Consider the following 21,430-nt stretch of genomic DNA (forward strand, 5'->3'; position numbering starts at 1 on the left):
CCTAAAGGGAAGGGGAACAGGAGAGAGAGGAGGACAGTGTAATGGGCCCAGGGCCATCCCAGCCCCAGCTCACCCAGCATGTTCCAGTTTGGCTCCCTAGAAGAATTGCCCCACCTCACTTCCACTGCGTGGAAGTTCTGCTCCTCTTGATCACTGGTTCTTGAATTTCTGGCAGCCAGTGGACAGCATCCCTAATGGGTCTGGATTAGTCGTGCAGAACCCATTCAGAAGGGGGATGACGTGGGAGAAGTAAAAAGTGCCAGCTTAGCTAGACATGATGTTGGTTCTAAGAAAGGAAAATGTTGGCCCTTTCTGTCACTCCAGAGCCCAGCCAGGACACTTGGTCCTTCTATTTCATACACACCAAACTCCACTTCAGCATTGCAAACTTCCCATCTGGTTGGAGTTAGCACAGTGATAGGTATCTGGGCTTATATGTGTAATGGGTGTTCATGGAAATGTGTACATCTGCGGACATAGCTATACCCAGGCATCCATGGAGGAGGTGGGGGAGGATGCCTGTCACGTCTCACTAATTGGAAGGCTTCCTTCACTCCCCCCTCCCCCTGGGCAGTATTACTGCTGCAAGAAAGATGCATCTGATGAGGAGGAAGAGGAGGAGAAGCCCGACCTTCCCGCTCACTCCCGAGTGTCCACCTGCAATGCTTGCAGTTCTCAAGTCCTGGATGGCCAAGGCATGGCATCTCTCTCCGAGCTCTCCAACCAGCAGCAGCAGGGTGCTCAGAGCTACTGTTCCACCTACAGCTCCCCCTTCTACATACGGACTGCTGACATGGTGCACAACGGCGGGGAGAGGATCACCTACACCCCCACCTGCTACAAGGAGGTGGGGCCACCTCTCCAAATGGCGGCCTTCCAGAGTTATCCGGTGACCCGGCCCAGCCTTGGACGAGAGGCTTTTACCAACCCAAGGGCTATTAGTACAGAAGTGTGACCCCTATCCCCTATCCACTGAACACTGCTGCAGGAGCAGGGTAGGGCACAGCAGTGAGAGGACCCCACCCCTTGGATTTTATCCATTTGTTTCTGGCTTTTCTCGCCATGTGGAGTAGGGGCTCCTTGGAATGCATGCCACTAGGTGACAGAATCATCACTCTCTTGGCTCTGGCTCCTGCTAGGGCATTACAGGATGGCAGACGGGAGGAGAGTGATGCTTTGCCTCACAGGACAATTTTGTAGCCCCCTGCAACTATATTTACTTTGCCATTTCTACCCACTGGCAGGGCATGTCCCCTGAGGGCTATATACAAAACAAATCCATCTCAAGCTGAGAGAAGAGAGAGAGGGCTGTAAATTAATGCAGCATCCACGAACCCCTTAATGCCTCGGTAGATGGACTGAATATGCTCCGAAGAGAGAGCAAAGCCATTCTGTGCTACGTCAGGAGCGAGAACTGGCAGACATGAAAAGAAAGAGAACATGGAGAGTACCGCCATTTAAAGAGTGGGAATTTAGACAAACTTGTTCGATGAAGTTAAGAGGAAAGTCTATCAGCCGCTTGTTTCAAAATCTGGTGTTGTAGTAGTTGTAGTAACTGAATGCTGCTAGCACCTGTAGTCAAATTTAAGAATAGAAAAACCTATTATTGGTTATGTGAGTCTTCACACCAAACACCTATGGCAAACCCATAATCACAGAGCCAGGAAGGGCCTTTAAGTTCATCTAATCCGGTGCTCCAACCCCCACCTCCCAGAAGAAAGTGCTTCATTTTCTGACTTTTAAAAATTTAGGAAATCTATCCTCAGCAATGGCAATGGAAGAATTAAAATCGTTGGAAGAAAGAGATTTGGGAAGGACTCTGCTGACATATTCAAAGGAGGATTTTCAAGCTAATTCCCTAAAGATGCTTAAACTGCAGACATAAGGAAGGCATGTATTGTTCTTAAAGGATGAACATTTTTATGAAAACACTGTCTTTTTTGGCCACTGTGTACTAAAGTGTTAGACACCTCCTCCCCCTTTGGTGCATGGACAAAAATAACTGGGCTAAAATTTAATCTCTGATGGGATTTCTTGTGTTTTGTTGAGGACAGACAGGCCCTAATTTTGGATGATGACCTTGTCTGTTGCTCCTGCCTCCTTCTCTGACTCCATCATTCCCTCATCCCACCAGGTGCTTCAGTAGGACCTCCCATTTAATCCCCGCTCTACCACTTGTCTGCTGTGAGACCTTGGGCAAGTCACTTCTCTGTGCTTCAGTGACTTCATTTGTAAAATGAGGATTGAGACTGTGAGCCCCACAGGAACTACATCCAACCCGATTTGCTTGTATCCACCCCTGCACTTAGTATAGTGCCTGGCACAGAGCATGTGCTTAACAAATACCATCATCATCATTTCTCTCGCGCTGGTCCTGACTATGGAAAGACTTTTTCTAAAAATTCCATTGTTTACATCATTTGAGTTAAAGCTGATGAAGGTAGGTCAATTTCCTTCATTACTAATTGTAACATCACAGGCAGAGGGCCAAATCTTCACTATGGAATAAGGCCATTTTGGCTCGCTGGGTTTGTTTTCTGTTCACTAACCCAACCATGAATGGATCAGTAACATGCACTTCCTCACCACAATGAGTGAAAACAACATTGCTTAGAGTTCTGCAGTAGTTCATGTGACATACAGAATCCTCATTTCCTGCTTCAAGTCTTAACCCTCTTCTGCTCACAAAGATGCCACTGACATCTAAATCCTGTTACCAAAGTCAGCTCACCCCTCTTCAGCCAAAAGGTCCTGGCTTATGTTTTCAAAGTGGAAGTCCCTAACCTGCTTTTCAGACATCCAGCTAATAGGCAATGACCTAAACTGCTGCTGCAAATGAGTGACTAATCCACCCACTATCACATCCATATAGAATCCTAAGCAGAGATATTAAAAAAAAAAAGAAACATAGGCTGACAGACCCTGGGGCTTTCTCTGGGATATGGAAGGTGGGTGAGAACACAAAATGCGTGATAGTTAGGCATACCACTGCTTTCCTTGTAAATGGAACTGAAGTGCGCAGGCCTGAAGCCTGTTAATTGGCCTCATTACTGAGGGAGCAGCAGTCTGGGTGATCTTTGGGCTCTCAGGTGTGGGCCAACTGCAGGCCATGGCTCTGATGAATGCCTCTCCTACCCAGGCCCAAAGAGGGCTAAAACCCTCACTAGTATATGATGGTTTGGTACTAATGACTGGTTCATTCTGTAGCCCTGCACCAATCCACGGAGCCAGCTGGAGCCCTGTCCTTACCAAATAATGTCAGTGTCCACTCTTGCCCGTGGAAAATTCAAATGTCGCTACCGTGTTTTCATTTGTCCATGGCGCTATTTCTTGCAGCCTCTCCTACCTAGTCTCCCTTTGGAGCCCCATCATTAAGTCCTGTTGTTTCACAATTCTTCTTGCTTTAGCTTGACTGACCATTGAGCCTCACTTCCTAGCCCCAAAAAGACCACATTCTGAGGTTGGGATGCCTCGACTTCAAGACCCTTTCAGCACAGAACCATCTCACATGGGATTATGATATGCACGCATTCGCCCTGACAGCCAATAGGCCCAACCCTATTTTTTTTATGGCATTTATTAAGCGCTTACTATGTGCAAGGCACTGTTCTAAGCGATGGGGAGGATACAAGGTAATCAGGTTGTCCCACAAGGGGCTCACAGTCTTCATCCCCCATTTTACAGAGGAGGTAACCGAGGCCCAGAGAAGTTAAGTGACTTGCCCAAAGTCACACAGCTGACCATTGGCGGAGCTGGGATTTGAATCCATAACCTCTGACTCCAAAGGCCGGGCTCTTTCCACTGAGCCACGCCGCTTCTCTATTTCATTTGGGTCTTTACTTAGAACACCCTGGACCACCACCTGGGCTGCACCATCCTATCACCATGAGCCACTTCATTGCCTCTCTGCCCCTGAGCAAGTTACCTCTCCCTTTGGCTCCCAGATCCATAAGCCATGCTTACGTAGAAATCCTGCTTTTGCCTGAGAGAGCCTAGTAAATCAGACCAAAACAGGGTTTTGCTGCCTGGAAGACCCAGGTAATTGTGGCTGCCCAGATCTGATTTCAAACAGTTGATAACCCCACCCCATCCCAATGTAGATTCGCTGTTGGGTAGATCTACCCAACAGAATAGGGCTCACTTTCCATTCCTACCCTTAAGCCACAGCCCACACATTGAGCAGCCCTTAAGACCACAGTGGCGGTACAGTCAACTCCTTCACACACCAGCTCTCCTGTTGTTATTCTGCGTCTTTTCTCACTTGGCTTTGACTCCAGATTGATTGTCAAAAATAAAAAGATCTTTGAAATACAAATCAGATGTTCTCCATTTTTCAAAGGATGGGGGAAGAGGGAAGAAAGCAGCTGCTCCATGGCAGCACCATGTCCCAGCACCACTATGGATTTTACTTGTCCTTTCCATTTTCTCCCTGCCTACCATCCACAACCTACCCACTTCCACCAAGCCTTCTTTTGGAGACATACTCGCACAAGTAGTATTTTTATTTTATTGTATAATGGGAGTTCATTCTTTTAAGTATAATTTTGGCTGGAAAGGCACAACCAAGAACACGATGGGAGGGACACCGACTCCAAAAGCCCAGGGGAGTGGAAAGCAACTTTTATCTCAACTCCTTCTCTCCCATGAACTTACTCAGGCTTATTGTCTTTCCACCTCCACAGCTCCTTCAACCAGCAGAACATAAGAAATGAATTCTGAACTTCTAGGCCCTCTGGAGGTTGGGAAAGAGGGAAGCCTCAGCAGAGGTAAGGGAAAGAGGCATGGGGTTTTGGTTACTTGGGGTTGATCTGCGATAAGGACTCTAAAATCCCGGGGAGGGGCTGAGAGAAGGGTGAGATGGTTGGGGGGGGCGGGGGTCAGGAGGTAAGGGGGTGAGGAAAGAGAGATTTAGAGTGACAGTAGATGCCATCTGGCCAGATGCTCTGTGCTCTGACTGAGCTGAACCTTTGGGCTCTTCTCTGTGGGTGGAGGTAGAAAAACAAGGAGCCTTTTAGTGAGAGACAGAGAGAGAACTCTGCTTGGAATTTTCCCCCTTCTACCTCCACACGTTACAACATGGTTCAGCCTCTGGGCCACCTGTCTGTCCTGGCGCAGGTGGCAACAACACTCAGGGAGCTTTGCCTTGGCATGACCTGCAGCAAACCTTCCGATAATACCAGTGGGAACACAGCTTCACCTTCACCACGAGGGCGCAGTTGGCTGTGGCTCTATCTTCACAGTCATTGTCTAGGAAAAGGAAATTAGATTGTTAGGCAGTCGCCGCTCCCCAATGTAACAAGGGCCTTGTAGAAACTGCCCCTCCCAACCCGGGCCCTCTCTCCCACCTGGTGCTTCAGTTGGGCACGGCTCGACTTGGCACACCTGCTTGGCCTCAGGCTTGGCCGTTGGATCACACCCCTGACCCAGCTCCTCTCCTTGGTAACACTTAACCTCTCGCATCCTCACGCCCATGCCACAGGTCTTGCTACACTGTCAATAAAACCATGGGAGGAGGAGAAAGCAGGTGGGAGGCAGAAGAGAAAAATGTAAGAAACAGTGGTCCAGATGACTGGTCCCTCAGCTGGAACTTAAGAAACCCAAAATCAAACAGCTGGAACACAAACCCCTCAGACCAATTTCAGCTTCTGGTTCCCTGGATTTCTGAAAGCCTAGGCTTTCTTCATCCTCCTTCCACCACCAGCCTCCCTGGGGCCTGTTCTAGACTCTGAGTGTCACCCAGCTCCCTTCAAGCCTCCAGGGTCAGGAGGTGGCCATTCCAAAACCCGGGATCACCTGCCTGTATAAGTAACCCTCCACTGAGGATGCTCGCTCTGCTGAGAGGTGAGGTCTGACCCTACCTCTTAGGCCTGTCTCTGTTCCATCAAGGTAAGTTGTGTCATTCATTCATTCAGTCGTATTTATTGAGCACGTACTGTGCGCAGAGAAGCTTAAGCGCTTGGGAAGTACAAACCGGCAACATTTAGAGGCGGTCCCTTCCCAACAACGGGCTTACAGTCTAGTTGTGTCCTCACTTCCCATCCTTCCACTCCTCAGCACCGTGAATTACCTATCTGATCTTTCATGTAATCTTTCCCACCCTTCCCCCTCATGCCTGACTCCTTCACCAGTTCAAGTTGCCTCCTCCTACCCATCTCCCTACCAGAGACCAGGCAGTGGTGAGCCAGACGGAGCAGGGTCTCTTGAAACAGGCTGCCTGCACCTCGGGTTTCGGGAAGGCCTCACATTGAGCTTCAGGGTATTCCCGGTACACGCCATTCTCCAGCCTTGCACACAGCACACTGCGGGCCTTCATGCCCCTGCCACAGCTGGCATTGCACTGGGGCAGCAGGAAAAGAAACATTATGTGAATATTATCTAGTGCCTCCTTGGCACTTTGGTTTCAATCTGGGAGTGAACTTTACTCTTGCCTCCCCCAGCCCTTCTTCTCCCCTTAGAATGAGCTTGGGTAGAAGTCAGTTGGGCTCTGCCGTTAGAATGGAGCAGTCCTCATTTTAAAGCTCTGGCCTCCCACTGTTCATTTCCCAATCCTTTCCAGTACTCCCTGCTTCTCTCTCCGACTCAAAAGACTTCAAAATTCACCCAGGATGGAAACCCCAAAACCTAACAAAAAAAAAAATAAAAAATGGGCAAAATAAAACAGAAGGACCCCCCCTCACCCTCCCTCATCCTTCCCCTTGCTGTACTCTGATCCTGTTACTCTTAGGAACATAAATCCGTAGTGAGTCTATTATAATAATAACAGTAGTATTCATTAAATGCTTTTGTACTATGAACTGTACTATGCCTTGGAGTAGATACAAGGCTCACGGTGAAAGAAGGAGCGAGAATAGGTATGTTATCCCCATTTTACAGAGAGGTTAAATGGCTAGCCCAAGGTCATAAAGCTGGAAGGGGGGACTAAACCCAGTACTTTTTCCTCTAGGATGTGTTTCTTCTGGACTAATTTTGAGTCAACAGCCTTACACAGTGCAGCACCCACCAGCTGTTTGGATTCAGAGGAGCAGCGTGGCTCAGTGGAAAGAGTCCGGGCTTTGGAGTCAGAGGTCATGGGTTCAAATCCCAGCTCCGCCAATTGTCAGCTGTGCGACTTTAGGCAAGTCACTTCACTTCCCTGGGCCTCAGGTACCTCATCTGTAAAATGGGGATTAAGACTGTGAGCCCCCCGTGGGACAACCTGATCACCTTGTAACCTCCCCAGCGCTTAGAACAGTGCTTTGCACACAGTAAGCGCTTAATGAATGCCATCATTATTATGTGAGAAGCAGCGTGGCTCAGTGGAAAGAGTCCGGGCTTTGGAGTCAGAGGTCATGGGTTCAAATCCCGGCTCTGCCAATTGTCAGCTATGTGACTATGGGCAAGTCACTTAACTTCTCTGTGCCTCAGTTCCCTCATCTGTAAATGGGGATGAAGACTGGGAGCCCCCGTGGGACAACTGATCACCTTGTATCCCCCCAGCGCTTAGAACAGTGCTTTGCACATAGTAAGCGCTTAACAAATGCCATCATTATTAACAAATACCATCATTATTATTCAGATCAGGAATGCATCTTCCAGCAGGTTTTGGCATTTGTGTCTCTGGCTTTGTGATTACGGGCCCAGAGGGCAACCTAGGGCTGGGCGGGCATCCTCTGCCACCAGGCAGGACGCCACCTAAATCTTAGATTATCAAAGAGCGAACTAGCTAGCCAAGCGAGGGGCAATGGGCGAGCCCCCTTTTAGACTGTGAGCCCACTGTTGGGTAGGGACTGTCTCTATACGTTGCCAACTTGGACTTCCCAAGCGCTTAGTCCAGTGGTCTGCACACAGTAAGCGCTCAATAAATACGATTGATTATCAAAGAGCAAACTAGCTAGCCAAGCGAGGGCAATGGGTGAGCCCCCTTTTAGACTGTGAGCCCACTGTTGGGTAGGGACTGTCTCTATATGTTCCCAAGCGCTTAGTCCAGTGCTCTGCACACAGTCAGTGCTCAATAAATACGATTGATTGATTATCAAAGGGAGAACTAGCTAGCCAAGCGAGGGCAATGGGTGAGCCCCCTTTTAGACTGTGAGCCCACTGTTGGGTAGGGACTGTCTCTATACGTTGCCAACTTGGACTTCCCAAGCGCTTAGTGCAGTGCTCTGCACACAGTAAGCGCTCAATAAATACGATTGATTGATTGATTGATTGATAGGGAGGGGAGGGAGAGGCAGAGTGGAGACTTTTCCTGGGGACAATGTCGCCATCTGGTGGCTGTTAAGAGAACTGACCGTATTAGCTAATGTTCTTCCAGGCCTCCTCAGTAGCAGGTTGTGGGGGACCGTTGAGAAACACTTAGCCTTTTGAATCCCATAGAAAATTCCTCCTCCTCCATGCTTCTTCAGGCTCCTCATGAGGCGCAGCAGCAACGGTCTACTGTCAGCTTCCAGACCAGCCAGATACAAAACTCCCTAAATATATAGAGTACCCAGTTTCCTCTCTCCAGAGGACAAAACCAGAGGTCTGTCCCCTTTTTCATTATCCTGAGAAGCTGCATTTATCTCATCTACTGGGTTTCCCCCTTGGCCTCTGAAATTACCCCCAAACCAGCAGGACAGCCACCGAATGACCATCTCCCCATTTGTTTGTTTTTTTACTATATGTCCAGCGCTGTTCTAAGTGCTGGGGAAGACACAAGGTATTCAGGTTAGACACAGTCCCTGTCCCACATGGGGCTCACAGTCTAAAGAGGAGAGTGTAGGATTTGATCTCCATTTTACATTTTAACAGAGAAGTTAAGTGACTTGTCCAAGGTCACACAGCACAAAATTGGCAGAGCCGGGATAAGAACCCAGGTCCTCTGTTTCCCAGGCCTGCTCTCCTCCCACTAGGCCACGCTGCTTCTCCCCATTCCTCTCTCAATCAATCAATCAATCAATCAATCGTATTTATTGAGCGCTTACTATGTGCAGAACACTGTACTAAGCGCTTGGGAAGTACAAATTGGCAACACATAGAGACTGTCCCTACCCAACAGTGGGCTCACAGCCTAAAAGGGGGAGACAGAGAACAGAACCAAACATACCAACAAAATAAAATAGATAGGATAGAAATGTCTCTCCCCTTCGCTCCTCCCTGAAAATTCCAGTTGCACCCATCAACAGGTGCCCCCGCTGGGACAATTTAATGTGCGCCGGAGTAGCATGCACTGGGGCAACGGGAAGCCCCTCATTCACACTCACTGGCTCCCACTCCTGCTCCACCCAGTGAGCGGGGCAGTTCCTGTCCCCACAGGGGTAGATGGCCAGAGGCTTGGTCGCCAGGTCACACTGAGCGTCTGAGATCACCTTCCCGTCCACGTTGCGGCACAAGACGAAGCGGGTCATCCGTCCCTCTCCACATGCACCTGAGCACTTGGAAACACATGGCAGTCATCGGGTCAGCCCGGGGCCCTGTACCTTGGCCAGTGACTCTGTAGCCCTGAGTTCTCCAACAACCCAGGGCCTGGGGACAGCCTCTGCTCCCACTAGATTTCCCTCTGTGGCTCGATGACAATGAGGGGGAAAGAAATAAAGAAAAAAAATCAAGCAAAGAGAATTCCAGGGGAATCAATAATAAGATTTCAACTTGAAAGTGGGATTGGTCAGACCACATGGGCAGAATTTTTGAACTGCCCAGGGCCTCCTTACCATTTTGTACCTGGACTCTCATCCTGGAGAAAAACCTTAGTGGAGGCCTTGTCTCTAGTCAGTGGGAACGTGAGGAAACCTATATCGGGTTCTTTTTGGCCACTGGCTGAGCCATGTCCTACTTTTCCATGTCAAGTCTGGGTCCCACTGCCCTTTAGGGCAAGGAAGTCCTGCAAATGGTTGTATAGCTTGGAGGCTCTTTTCATCTCAGGGCACAGGAAAACTGGCTGTTGCAACTCACCGGGCCCCATTCAGAAGCCATCCAGTGCCAGTTGCAGGGGGGACCCTGACACTCCTTCTCGCTGGCCGGTCTCGTGGCATCACTGCACAGGGGTGGTTCCACTGAGCAACGCACCTCCCTCCGCACGGTCCCCATGCTTCCGCAGTGAGAACACTGGCTCCCAGGAAAAAGAAGGACGAAAACAGGCAGGAGGACCAAGAGACATTGGAGAAAAAAAAAAGAAATGAGATTTCAGCTTTTACTGTAAATATTTGGAAAGCAGGGGCGAATGCCAGATGACCCTCTGGCCTCTCAAACTGATCTGCCTAAGCTAGGAGGAGTATGGACTCTTCTCATGCAACTAGACAAGAATGGAATCATTTTCACGTCTTTATGATGACACATGGGGAACGAGAGAGCAAGTCAAGAGTGAACAGAGACAGAAAGGGCAGTGTGAGGAAGAGGGCCAGGTGGAGAAAATCCTCCTTTGTCTGTCTACTTAAATGCTCCAAGTAGATTTCATTGATTAGCAGTGCACAGGAGATGATGACATTGGGCCAGAACAAATGTCAACCCAAGCATGTGATTCCTCCAACGATTGGCAGGACTAGATTTCCCAGGGGAAAGCATGCTTAGACTCCCAGGCAGGCTTGGGCCAAAGACAGGACAATTCTGAGATTTTGGCAATTCCCAGCAGACCCCGGCAGGCAGAGGCTCAGAAACACTGCCCCACGCCCTCCTCTCCGGAAAGCTTCCCAGAGCCAAGGCAGCTCGTACCTCAGACCACTCGGACAGCTCCCACTGAGGGCCACAGGCCTGACTCCTGCAAACCTTCCTCTCCATGGGCCGCACCAGCCCCGCGGCCTGGCACACCTCGTCGTAGACGGAGCTGTCAAAGCCAGGGGCTAGCATCCTCCAGCAGCGCAAGTTTCGGGCCCGGTGACCCTCACCACAGGTCCGGGAACACTCGCTCCACCGGCTCGTCTCCCACCTCCAAACAGGGAAGCAAGAAGCAGACGTATTTGATGTCAAACGGGGCCTATCCTGAACCCCTTCCAGAGAAAGAGCCCCTGCTTTCTAACCTAACTCCAAAATGGGCAATTTCCCTTCCACCCTGCACTCTTCTTTCCCTCGCACCTTCTTCACTCTGGGACAACTACCAACCAGCTCATGCAGGGAGATGGCAGGTGTGCTTCATCATAATCCCTTGGGCAAGCCACTTAACTTCTCTGTGCCTCAGTTACCTCATCTGTAAAATGGGGATTAAGACTGTGAGCCCCAAGTGGGACAACCTCATCACCTTGTATCCCCCCCAGTGCTTAGAACAGTGCTTTGCACATAGTAAGCGCTTGACAAATACCACCATTATTATTATTATTATTATCCCCAGCAATATCTCCTGAGCCTTTAACTGAGTACAGAGCACTGTCCTGGGCACTTGTCGGCATAAGACACGGTTCCTGACCTCAAGGAGCTTATAGTTTAATGGGAAATGCCATGACTATCCTTGGAAAACTGACTGCTCCTAGGACACTGTTTCCCGACCAGTGATCTATGACTCTGGTCTGTGTTCCAGGGGAAATGGGAGATCGTTTTTTTGTTTTGTTTTGTTCTGTTTTCATAGAAGAAAAGCCCAGGAGAAGGGAACAGAACTGAGACCAGGGGCAAAAAAGGCAAAACCTGACCATAAAGAAATGCCCTTTTTGTTTTCATTTAGAAAAAACAGTTGGTTACATTTTTCTCAAGGGTCCTGGACCCATAATTCCATTTCACCTTTTCTAGTCTGCCATTCCAAAAGGTTGGAAAATACATTTCTAGAGAATGTCCAGCCACCCTCCTCCCAGTCCCCCACTGGCAGGATCACCGCTCCTTGGATCCTTGCTCTCCCATTGCCTGCCTCTCACTGTTTTTCTGTGACTTGTATCCACTATATGGCCGGTTAGGCCCGCAGGATCTCCCTCCCCAGATGGCTCACCCGGGTTGGCAGTCTCTCCCCGTGCAGAGTTCGTGAGTAGGCTCGGGCCTGGTCAGAGCGTCACAGTAGGCCTCCTCCACTTCCACCCCATCATAGCGTACACACAAGGCATAAGAGGTGCTGATGCCTACTGGACAATGGGAGCTACCCTTAGCCCGGGGCCTGCCAGGCCAAGAACAGAACCAAAATCCTTCCCTGGCAAGGCAGACGGGCGGGGATCCTCAATCAGACCTGGGTGCATACATACTTTCACCCAGAGCCAGGACCAACAAGCTCTTGCGAGATCAGTTATCCCCAGGTAGTGATGACTGTCTTAAAGGTGAAGAAACTGAGTCACTGAGCATCACATGCACAGACTCAATGGTGGATCCAGGAAGGATACCCAGGAGTGTTGTCTCCTAATGCGGGACCTGGGCCTCTGGATCACAGGGTCTCTTGTTGCCCATGGGGCTCTGGCTGGCTCCCTTTATCAGGGCTGCCACCTCCAAGTTAAGGGAAATGCCAAAGACAAACTGGAGTTCAGCAAATCAGGGACCTTTGAATCCAAGAGCTGAATCCTCAGGGCCAGCTTGTTTTCAGCTGGGCATGATCTTATTTGTTAAGCTCCAGAAATGGAAGGCTCCTGCACCAGGGAAAGGGGTGGCATGTCTCAAGAGCCTAACCGTTGAAGGAAATGGCCCTCAGCCCCTTGATGGAAGGGGAATCCCTCTCCTTCGCCTCTTATCCTACTGGCCTGTCCCTTCCTTCCCCACTTGCCAAGCTGTTGGACTTCGGCCCCAGGCGTGGGGCTGTCCAGAAGGACCTACCTGAGGCACAGGAGGTGCTGCAGGGGCCATAGGCAGAGACCTTCCAGTGGTACATGTCAGCCAGGCTGATGTCATCATGGCCAAGGGGTCGCACATCAAAATCATTGCTGGAAGAAAGGCAAGGGTGAGACCTGGGGAGAGGCAAAGGCTGCGAATGCTTCGCTCTAGGGGGGTCTGGGGCTAGTTTGGGGCCTCATTTGGGATGGTTCTGGCTCCCCCACAGCTCCCTATTTTAAGGAGATTTAGTCCTGCTCTGGCCCCAGGGTGGCTCTTTCTATGCTCCCTCTACCCTGCTTGGTTTAAAATCTGTCATCTCCAGGGGGGATGTTTTTGCAGTTTCTGGCTACCTGAAGCACTAGTCCACTATGAGTTGGGGCAATAACATAGCAAGGTTGGCATGAAGCGGAAACCTAATCATCCAACTGAGACATATGCCAGAGATCCCTGGCTCTTCTTCTGGGAAGCCACCTTGGGATCAGGTCACAACTTCTCTCCTCTTCCCATATCACGCTTACAGGGTCCACACTCCCTATCCACCAGCCTCTGACCCTGAACCAACCCAGAAATATTCTCCAAGTCACCCAGAGAGTTGAATAAACCTCATCCGATTCACAACCCGACTGTATGGCAGGGATGGGTCCGGTAGCATACAGTCACAGAGATGGGAAAGGCTTTGGCTTAGTGGCAAGAGCACGGGCTTGGGAGTCTGAGGTTGTGGGATCAAATCCCAGCTCCGCCACGTATCAGCTGTGTGACTTTGGGCAAGTCACTTCACTTCTCTGTGCCTCAATTACCTCATCTGTAAAATGGGGATGAAGACTGTGAGCCCTACGTGGGACAACCTGCTTGGAACAGTGCTTGGTGAATAACTCAAAGATTTTGTAATCCACACCCATCTCCAAATGGGCAAGGGACTGGGGAGTGAGTGGAAACAGGGCTGTGCAACTGGCACCTTGACCGATGGGATCAGAGGGTGGAAACGGGCACCAGGAGCTGAGAAGCCAAGACCAGATGACCTCCTTTGCATTGTTACTGACATTCAGAGAGGTGAAGCTAGAGCCTTGGAAGGGAAGACATGGGATCCCCACTCACCTGGCTGGAAATAACCCTTCCCGAGAGGCCTGCTGGGGAATCCATGGGGTACATCAGTGGGGTGTACCTAACTGTGAGATCCCCTTTCGGAAGCTTCCCGAGACCCAGTAACAGGTGCTGCCATCCCCACCACACACCCGGCATCTGTCCATCGTCTGGGAAGAGTAGAGGCTTCCGTCACACCCAACCGGCTGCAGCCAGAAAAGAGATTACGGTGGTTTCCCAGGAGCTCCCAAGATCTGATCCTTCTGTCCTTCTTGTATTCACAAACTTTTCTTGTTTTCCCCACCCTTGGCACCCAAAACCAGCAAGGGGTAGCCTCAAAGACACAGTCTTCCTGTGAGACAACGATAATCGTCATTATAATAATGGTTTTTGTTAAGTGCTTACTGTGTGCCAAGCACTGCACTAAGGGCTGGAGTAAATACAAGACAATCAGATTGGATACAGTCCCTGTCCTAAGTGGGGCTCATAGTCTAAGAAAATGGGAGAACCATGTATTGAATCCCCCGTTTAAAGATGGGAAAACTGAAGCACGAAGTTAAATGACTTGTCCAAGGTCCCACTGCAGACCAGTGGCAAAGTCAGAATTAGAACCCAGGTCCTCCGACTCCCAGGCCTGTGCTCTTTCCTGTAGGCCATGCTGCTCCTCCAACTGGTCTGTGTGCTACTTTAACCACGGGTCCATGGGCAATGCGATAAGAGTGTTTTGTGGGTGAGTAAACCACCAGGCTGATGGGCTCCATGGGTGATGTGATAAGAGTGTTTTGTGGGTTGGTAAACCACCAAGCTGATGGGCACCAAGCCTGGGGAAGACAGACATTGTGTTTGTTGACAAAAGGTGAGGCTTGACGGTGCTCATATATGATCCAGGTACTCAGAAGCTAATCACTACTGGAAGGTCTCCATAATGGAAAGCGAGGAGGGTGTCCTTCTTGGCATTTACATAGGGTACTGCTTAGTTACAGCTGAGGGCCATCAAGAGCTCAGCAAGACACCTCCTTGACCGACAGGAACTCCTTAGACTCCCACCTCCCTTCTCGGGTTGGTCATACCTCACATTTGCCACTTATGCAGACTCCCTGATACAGCCGTTCCCTACAGGAGGTCCCATCCTGTGCCTGCACTATTAACTGCCTCTCTCCGCTTTGAGTGGTACAATGGAGGTCACAGGGTTTGTTGGAGATGCTGGTGTAATCATCTATGGAGCAGAGGAATGGACATAAGTCAGATTCAGAACTGAGCTACCACCAGGTAGCAGAGGGAACAGCTGGGGAGGTGGGAATGGCTATTACTGCAGAGCATTGGGGGCTGAAGGCCAGGAGCCATCCATTAAGTAACCCCTATTTGCTAGTTGGGTCAATACACTTCCTCGCTTTAAGCTACTCTGCTCCTTTTTTCCATTACACTCTGGGCTCCCCTCAGCATTGAAGTTCGGGTCCTCTCCACAACTCTTCCGCCTTCAATACGGAGGGATGGAAATAAAGGCCACAAAGAAGCCTTCCACATCCAGGCCCTCCCTTCCACTCTTTCCCCTCCGCCCCACTGAACCCCACTCATTCCCCAAGCCCCCAGGGTAAAAGTTAGACTTTGGTTCTTGGGAGGCAGCAGGGTGTGCTTTCTTGAAGGGTGCAGGACCAAGAACCATGGACTCACCAGGGTAGAGAGGCATCCAGTGGTAATAATATTTCCCAAAGGCCTTGGCATTAAAACCGGAACACTGCTGTTGCTTAAAACTGTCCGAGTTAGCAGGGCAGGGCTACAAAATAGACAGATATCCTTAAGTGCTTAGTACAGAGCTCTGCACACAGTAAGGGCTCAATAAATATGACTGAATGAAATATCCCCGGCCCTCAGGATCAGTACAGGGCATCAACAAGGAGCAGCAGAATTCAAATCCCCTAAGCAGATGGAGACTTTTGCCACCGGCAGAATGTATCTTCTTCTGGCGCATCTGTGTCGTCAGGAGAAATCAGAACTAGACACTGTATCCAGCCCAGCCTCTCAGGGTGTCCTGAGTAAAGTATTCTATCATCCAAAGTGGCCATCCCTCCCACTCCTGTCCTGACCGAGCCCATTTCCACCTTTCATTTGACCAACAAATAAAGGTGTCCGTGCTCAGCCACTGGACTTGCCAGCCCTCCGGGATTGCGTGGAGGCAGGCAGTGTGAAAACAAGCCCTTACCTCTTGCTGACATAGCTGATACCGCTTGGACTGCCCTGTACACATTGGGGTGTTGATTCCCTGGGAGGTGAGGAGCCTGCAAAGCAGAGAAGGGTTAAACAGGGGAGGAAGGAACAACAGGGTTAGAATTCCACTCAAGTGAAAAATTCCAGGGGATTACAGGGAAGACAGAAGCATGCAATATATCTGCAGACAGAGACAACCCCTACATTTCCTCTTGTGCTGTAAGTCAGAGTAGCTTTCCATCTTCCAGGCTTCTACCGAAAGCCACAATCACAGGGAGCAAGGCGTGTGCTTCAGTGCAACAATCCATGACATTTATTAAGCACGTATTGTGCACGGAGCATCAGCAGCAGCAGTGGTATTTATTGAGTGCTTAATGTGTGCTGAGCACTGTATTAAGCAGTTGGGAGGGTACAGTACAACAGAGTTGGTAGACACGTTCCCTACCCACAAGGAGCTTACAGTCTAGAGGGGCAGACAGATATTAATATAAATAAATTACGACTATGTATTTAAGTGTTGTGGGGCAAAGGGTGGGGTGAATATCAAATGCTAAAAGGATACAGATCCAAGGGTTCACTTGTAAGCCACACTAGTATCTGCAACAGCGGCAGCCTGGATTCATCAGCCCCGCTGGCTACTCCACTCCTGGTCTTCCAAGACACCAAAAGGGATCCTAACTTATGGCTGTATCAAAAAGACCTGGTTTCAAATGCCAGTTCCATCACTTGCTGACTGTGTGACCCTGGACAAGTCACTCCACTTCCCCTCAGTTTCCTCATCTGTAAAATGGAGATTTAATTCCTGTTCTATCTCTTACTTAGGCTGTGAGCCCCATGTGGGGCAGGGACTAGGTCGGAGCTGCATATACTATATCCACGTAGTAAACACTTGTCCAATACCACAGTTGTTAATGTCGAGAGTGTGGCCATTCAGTTCTACACCTCAAAGCTTTCTTGGTGGTCATCCTCCTTCAGGGAGCTCTTTAAGCCTGAGGGAAGCATGACTTCCAAGAGGCCTTCCCTGACTAAGCCCTCTTTTCCCATATTCCCTCTCCCGTCTGCGTCACCTATGCACTTGAATCTGCACCCTTTTCATCCCTCCCTCAGCTCCCCCCAGCACTTAAGTACATACTCGTAATTTATTTTAATACGTGTCTCACCATCTAGATTGTAAGCTCCTTGTGGGCAGGGAACATGTCTACCAATTCAACTGTACTCTCCCAAAAGCTTAGTACAGTGCTCTGTACGCAGTAAGAGCTCGATACTATTGATTGATTTACTGACCTGACACCCCAGGACTTCCCTCAGAGGTTTTTGGTAAATCAGGATCCCCCAGCTCCTGCTTTATGGAGTATTGCCCAACTAGAGCACTCCTAGATTATAAAGTATTCCTCGCCATCACGCAGCGACCTGAAGTCGCTTTCCCGTACCAGCACTTGCAAAACTGAGGTTCCATTATCAAGCCCAGAGGTTCGGCCTACATCTTAGGATCAGGGATGGATCCCTTCTGGCCAAAACAGTTGTGGCCAGGGGATGAGTCTGACAACTCTGTTGAACTGTACTCTCCCAAGCGCTTAGTGCTCTACACATAGTAAGCACTCAATAAAATCCACTGATTGATTGATTACTACCCCCATGGAAGCAGGGAAGTGGGGGCGGCAAGGACGTTCCTTCTGACTAGTGTTCCTTCTGTGGTGTCCAGTGACTTTACAGCAACCCCTCCTACCCACAGCTTCAAGATCAAGCAAAATTACCTCTGAAACAGGCAATGCCTCTCCCGAGACATCACCCCTCCCCCACAGGTCCGGGAGCACGTGGACCAGGAACTCCATTCCCCCCACCATTTGGTGATCTCTACATCCCAGGCACCGGCTGCTTCGGACGCTTCACTGCTGTTCTGACAAAAACAGAGGAAGATCATTTGTAGATGGCAGGGAAGAAGCAGGGTTCCTTTATGATCACACCGCACATGCTGAAAGAGTTCTTCCTCCTAGGGAGAAACTGTAGGTAGTGGAAAGATTGAGTTGGTTTTTCTCAACAAAGGGCACCATAACAGGTTCTTCCATGTTCCCTCCACGTTTTAGGATACTTCTCCATTCCAAACTCTGGGGGGGAAAATGTGAACCAAAACCTACCTCTTAGACTGTGAGCCTTGTGTGGGACAGGGACTGTGTGCAATTTAATTATCCTCTATCCACTCCCATGCTTAGCACAGTGTTTGGCACTCAGTAGGGACTAAATACCAGAAATGAGTTAACCTTGCTTTACATGGAGAGAGGAGCCACTAGAAATGGATCCCTCCCAAGACCTGAATCAGTGCCTTTTTGCCTTATTATTTTCCAGTTAGATGGGTTAAAGAATTCATTGTTGACTCAGGTGGGCTGCAGTTAAGTGTCCCAAGAGGACAAATGGTCATCTCTAGGTGAAAGTAACATTCTGTTCAAAATAAGGCTGTAGCCTAATGCGGCACATTTTCCAGGATGGGTAATCAATCAATCAATCGTATTTATTGAGCGCTTACTGTGTGCAGAGCACTGTACTAAGCGCTTGGGAAGTACAAGTTGGCAGCATATAGAGACGGTCCCTACCCAACAGTGGGCTCACAGTCTAGAAGGGGGAGACAGAGAACAAAACAAAACATATTAACAAAATAAAATAAATAGAATAGATATGTACAAGTAAAATAAATAATAAATAGAGTAATAAATGAGTAAATGGGTAAATGAGACTGAAGAAAGTATTATTTGCTAGACCTACAAATCAGTCATTCTGTAACACGGGGCTGTAAAAACCTCACATTACGGAAACCTGGCATTTTAGCACTCAGCCCGTATCTGACGCCCCAAGCATGTGCACCAAGGTATATATCTCCAGGCGTAGATTGCTGAAAGAACATTCCCTAAATCTGCTGTCATGTTCTGGTCTAATGGACTGAAAGCTGAAAGGAATGATAGTATCTTGTAGGTGTACTGTAAAGTGGCTTTTGCAATGTTTTCCACCTCCTTAGTTGAAAGATCATAATTAGTAACTTAATAAGGGAACAAATACAGGGCTACCTTCTGAAATGCTACTAGGGACAAAAAGTAATATTATGGGGAATATTATTGCTTGAATTTTCAGAGCAAATCTCACTGTTACAAAGTCAGAACATTGCATTTTCATAATTGCCAGTGTTGCAGACTCAAAAGCTGAGGCTTTGAAATAAATCAAGCTGCATTCTTTCTGCTTCATACATCATTCCCAGCTCTTTGCCAACTACAAAGGCTCAGGAGTCAGATCTCTGACCCTTGTGAGGAAAACCTAGTACTGTTAGGCTAATCATTTTTGCTGTACAGCTGACTGTAGAGTGCTGAGAACAGCAAGATTCCCCTGCAGATGGTTCCATATGGAGCCTGATCCTGGGCCGAATCGGAATGAGGAGAGCTACTTTCTGGGTCCCACCCGGCTTCTCTCCAATATCCTGATGGCAAGCAGTCTGTTCTGCCTTAGGCCTCAGGGCAAGTCCAATGTAACTTTCACTGGATGTCTGACTGGGGTTTTAAGTCTTTCACTGACTACATTCGTGCAAAAATAACTGAGACATGGCACACGGACAGAGATTAAATAAACCCCCCCAGTCAGCTCTGACAGACTGGGTTTATTTTGTTTGCTCTTGACTCCCAGCTCTGGGTTGTTAGAAAGAGCTTGCAGTAGGAGGAAGGCTAATTTCTAGGAATCCAGCACTAATAGCAGGGGCGTATGTGGCTAACACAATAATTACCCACGCGCTAACATGGGGACCTCTTCCCCAACACCTGGACTACCTTAGACACAGTTAAGCATGGACTGAGCTACCAGGCCAGATTTATCATTGAAGTTCCCAACCCTCTGACCCCAGAGAGGAATTCCCTTAAAGCTGAAGTTGAGCTTTCCCTGCAGATGGGCATCTTTTTTGACACAGAAACAAATGAAATAAAATGACGGGAGCTGCGAACAAGCATCCGAATCTGGATGGGCTGACTCGGGGTCTTGGAGGATGGATAGCCTTCAGAGGCCGGGCAGGGGGCAGCTTGGGGTAGGAGGTGAAGCTTTGAAAGGGGGAAGAGCAAAGACACTTGGGGAGTCTTTGTGGAGAGGAGCAGATGGGAACGAAGGCCAAGTGACTGTAAAGGGCATGTCGGTGGAGGTCAGAGCAAAGAATAGTGAGCCCACTGTTGGGTAGGGACTGTCTCTATATGTTGCCAACTTGTACTTCCCAAGCGCTTAGTACAGTGCTCTGCACTCAGTTAGTGCTCAATAAATACTATTGATTGATTGATTGAATACAAGTCAATATGTCGGCTGGGGGGCGGGGGAGAGGGTCCCCAGGTCTGGCAGCTAGAGTTGCATTCCCCGACACCCCAGAAGGAGTGGGGAAAAGGAAGGGGCACCGAGGGGAGGGGGGTGGTGGTGGATCCCGGGGGGCTGCAGTCTCCGGCAAGAAGGGGAGAGAAGCCCCATCTGGTAGCTCCCAGAAGCAGCGTGGCATTGTGTTTGTGCATATTTATTACTCTATTTATTTATTTATTTATTTTACTTGTACATATCTATTCTATTTATTTTATTTTGTTAGTATGTTCGGTTTTGTTCTCTGTCTCCCCCTTTTAGACTGTGAGCCCACTGTTGGGGAGGGACTGTCTCTAGATGTTGCCAATTTGTACTTCCCAAGCGCTTAGTACAGTGCTCTGCACATAGTAAGCGCTCAATAAATACGATTGATGTTGATTGTGGACAAAGCCCGGGCCTGAGTTCTAATCCGAGTCCTCCACTTGCCTGCTGGGTGACCTCGCGCAGGTCACTTGCCTTCTCTGTGCCCACTGTTGGGTAGGGACTGTCTCTATATGTTGCCAATTTGTACTTCCCAAGCGCTTAGTACAGTGCTCTGCACATAGTAAGCGCTCAATAAACACGATTGATGATGATGATGATGTGCCTCGGTTCCCTCTTCTGCAAAACGGGGGATGGAGACGGTGAGCCCCAGGTGGGCCGGGGGCCGTGTCCAACCCGACTGGCTTGTACCCACCCCAGCGCTCAGTACGGTGCCTGGCACCTAGTGAGCGCTCACCAAACGCCACGATGATCACGGGGCTCGGGGGGGCTGTTCTTACCTCGGTCCGGAGGGCGGACGGGGCCGGCGTCAGGGGCAGGAGCAGCAGGAGGAGCAGCAGTTGGAGGGATTTGAGCGGGACTGCCATCCATTCCAGTGGGAGAGGCAGCAGCCCCGCATGGCTGAGGAATTAATGACTTTCCGAGCTGCCCGGTGGCCTGGAGAGGGGCCTGATGGACAGGACAGGACAGGACAGGACCGCCCCACTGCCGGGCTGAGGAGGGAACAAGGACAGGCCTGAGGGAAGGAGGACAGGGATGAGGGAAGGAAGACAGGGATGAGGGAGGAAGGACGGGCCTGAGGGAAGAGGAACGGGCCTGAGGAAGGAAGGACGGGCCTGAGGGAAGAAACGTG

At 49.6% G+C, this 21,430-nt stretch overlaps 2 protein-coding genes across 2 annotated transcripts in view; one reads left to right on the forward strand and one right to left on the reverse strand.

The window, feature by feature from the left end:
• Nucleotides 1-2,209, forward strand: part of FAM163A (family with sequence similarity 163 member A) — a 36,490-nt gene extending 34,281 nt beyond the window's left edge. Inside the window, exon 5 of the mRNA XM_038758118.1 lies at nucleotides 575-2,209. Within this exon, the coding sequence (XP_038614046.1) occupies nucleotides 575-955 (381 nt within the window). The 3' untranslated portion in view covers nucleotides 956-2,209. The remainder of the gene's footprint in view (nucleotides 1-574) is intronic.
• LOC119938680 (ADAMTS-like protein 2) lies at nucleotides 1,492-21,164 on the reverse strand. The gene is made up of 17 exons (XM_038758595.1): nucleotides 21,078-21,164; nucleotides 19,824-20,018; nucleotides 17,706-17,848; nucleotides 15,947-16,022; nucleotides 15,418-15,520; nucleotides 14,817-14,962; nucleotides 13,829-13,952; nucleotides 13,540-13,729; nucleotides 12,670-12,776; nucleotides 11,864-11,990; nucleotides 10,666-10,879; nucleotides 9,910-10,062; nucleotides 9,222-9,392; nucleotides 6,161-6,337; nucleotides 5,346-5,490; nucleotides 5,198-5,247; nucleotides 1,492-1,572 (listed from the first exon to the last, which is right to left on the reverse strand). The coding sequence occupies exons 1-17, from the start codon at nucleotides 21,162-21,164 to the stop codon at nucleotides 1,525-1,527; spliced, it is 2,256 nt and encodes a 751-aa protein (XP_038614523.1). The 3' UTR covers nucleotides 1,492-1,524.
• Between the last annotated feature and the right edge of the window lie 266 nt (nucleotides 21,165-21,430).

The sequence above is a fragment of the Tachyglossus aculeatus genome, chromosome 16 (assembly GCF_015852505.1).
Source record: "Tachyglossus aculeatus isolate mTacAcu1 chromosome 16, mTacAcu1.pri, whole genome shotgun sequence".
In the NCBI taxonomy this organism is placed as follows: Eukaryota; Metazoa; Chordata; class Mammalia; order Monotremata; family Tachyglossidae; genus Tachyglossus; species Tachyglossus aculeatus.

What these genes read in the sequence shown, in the direction of transcription:
- LOC119938680 (XM_038758595.1), bottom strand. Translation starts at nt 21,164, where the DNA reads ATGGCAGTCCCGCTCAAATCCCTCCAACTGCTGCTCCTCCTGCTGCTC. An exon ending in GTGGATTACAAAATCTTTGA is followed by an intron (nt 12,777 to 13,539) that starts GTTATTCACCAA and finishes CCTTTCTTCCAG; the next exon opens with CAATGATTTTGATGTGCGAC. An exon ending in AGCTGTCCGAGTGGTCTGAG is followed by an intron (nt 10,063 to 10,665) that starts GTACGAGCTGCC and finishes CCTGGGAGCCAG; the next exon opens with TGTTCTCACTGCGGAAGCAT.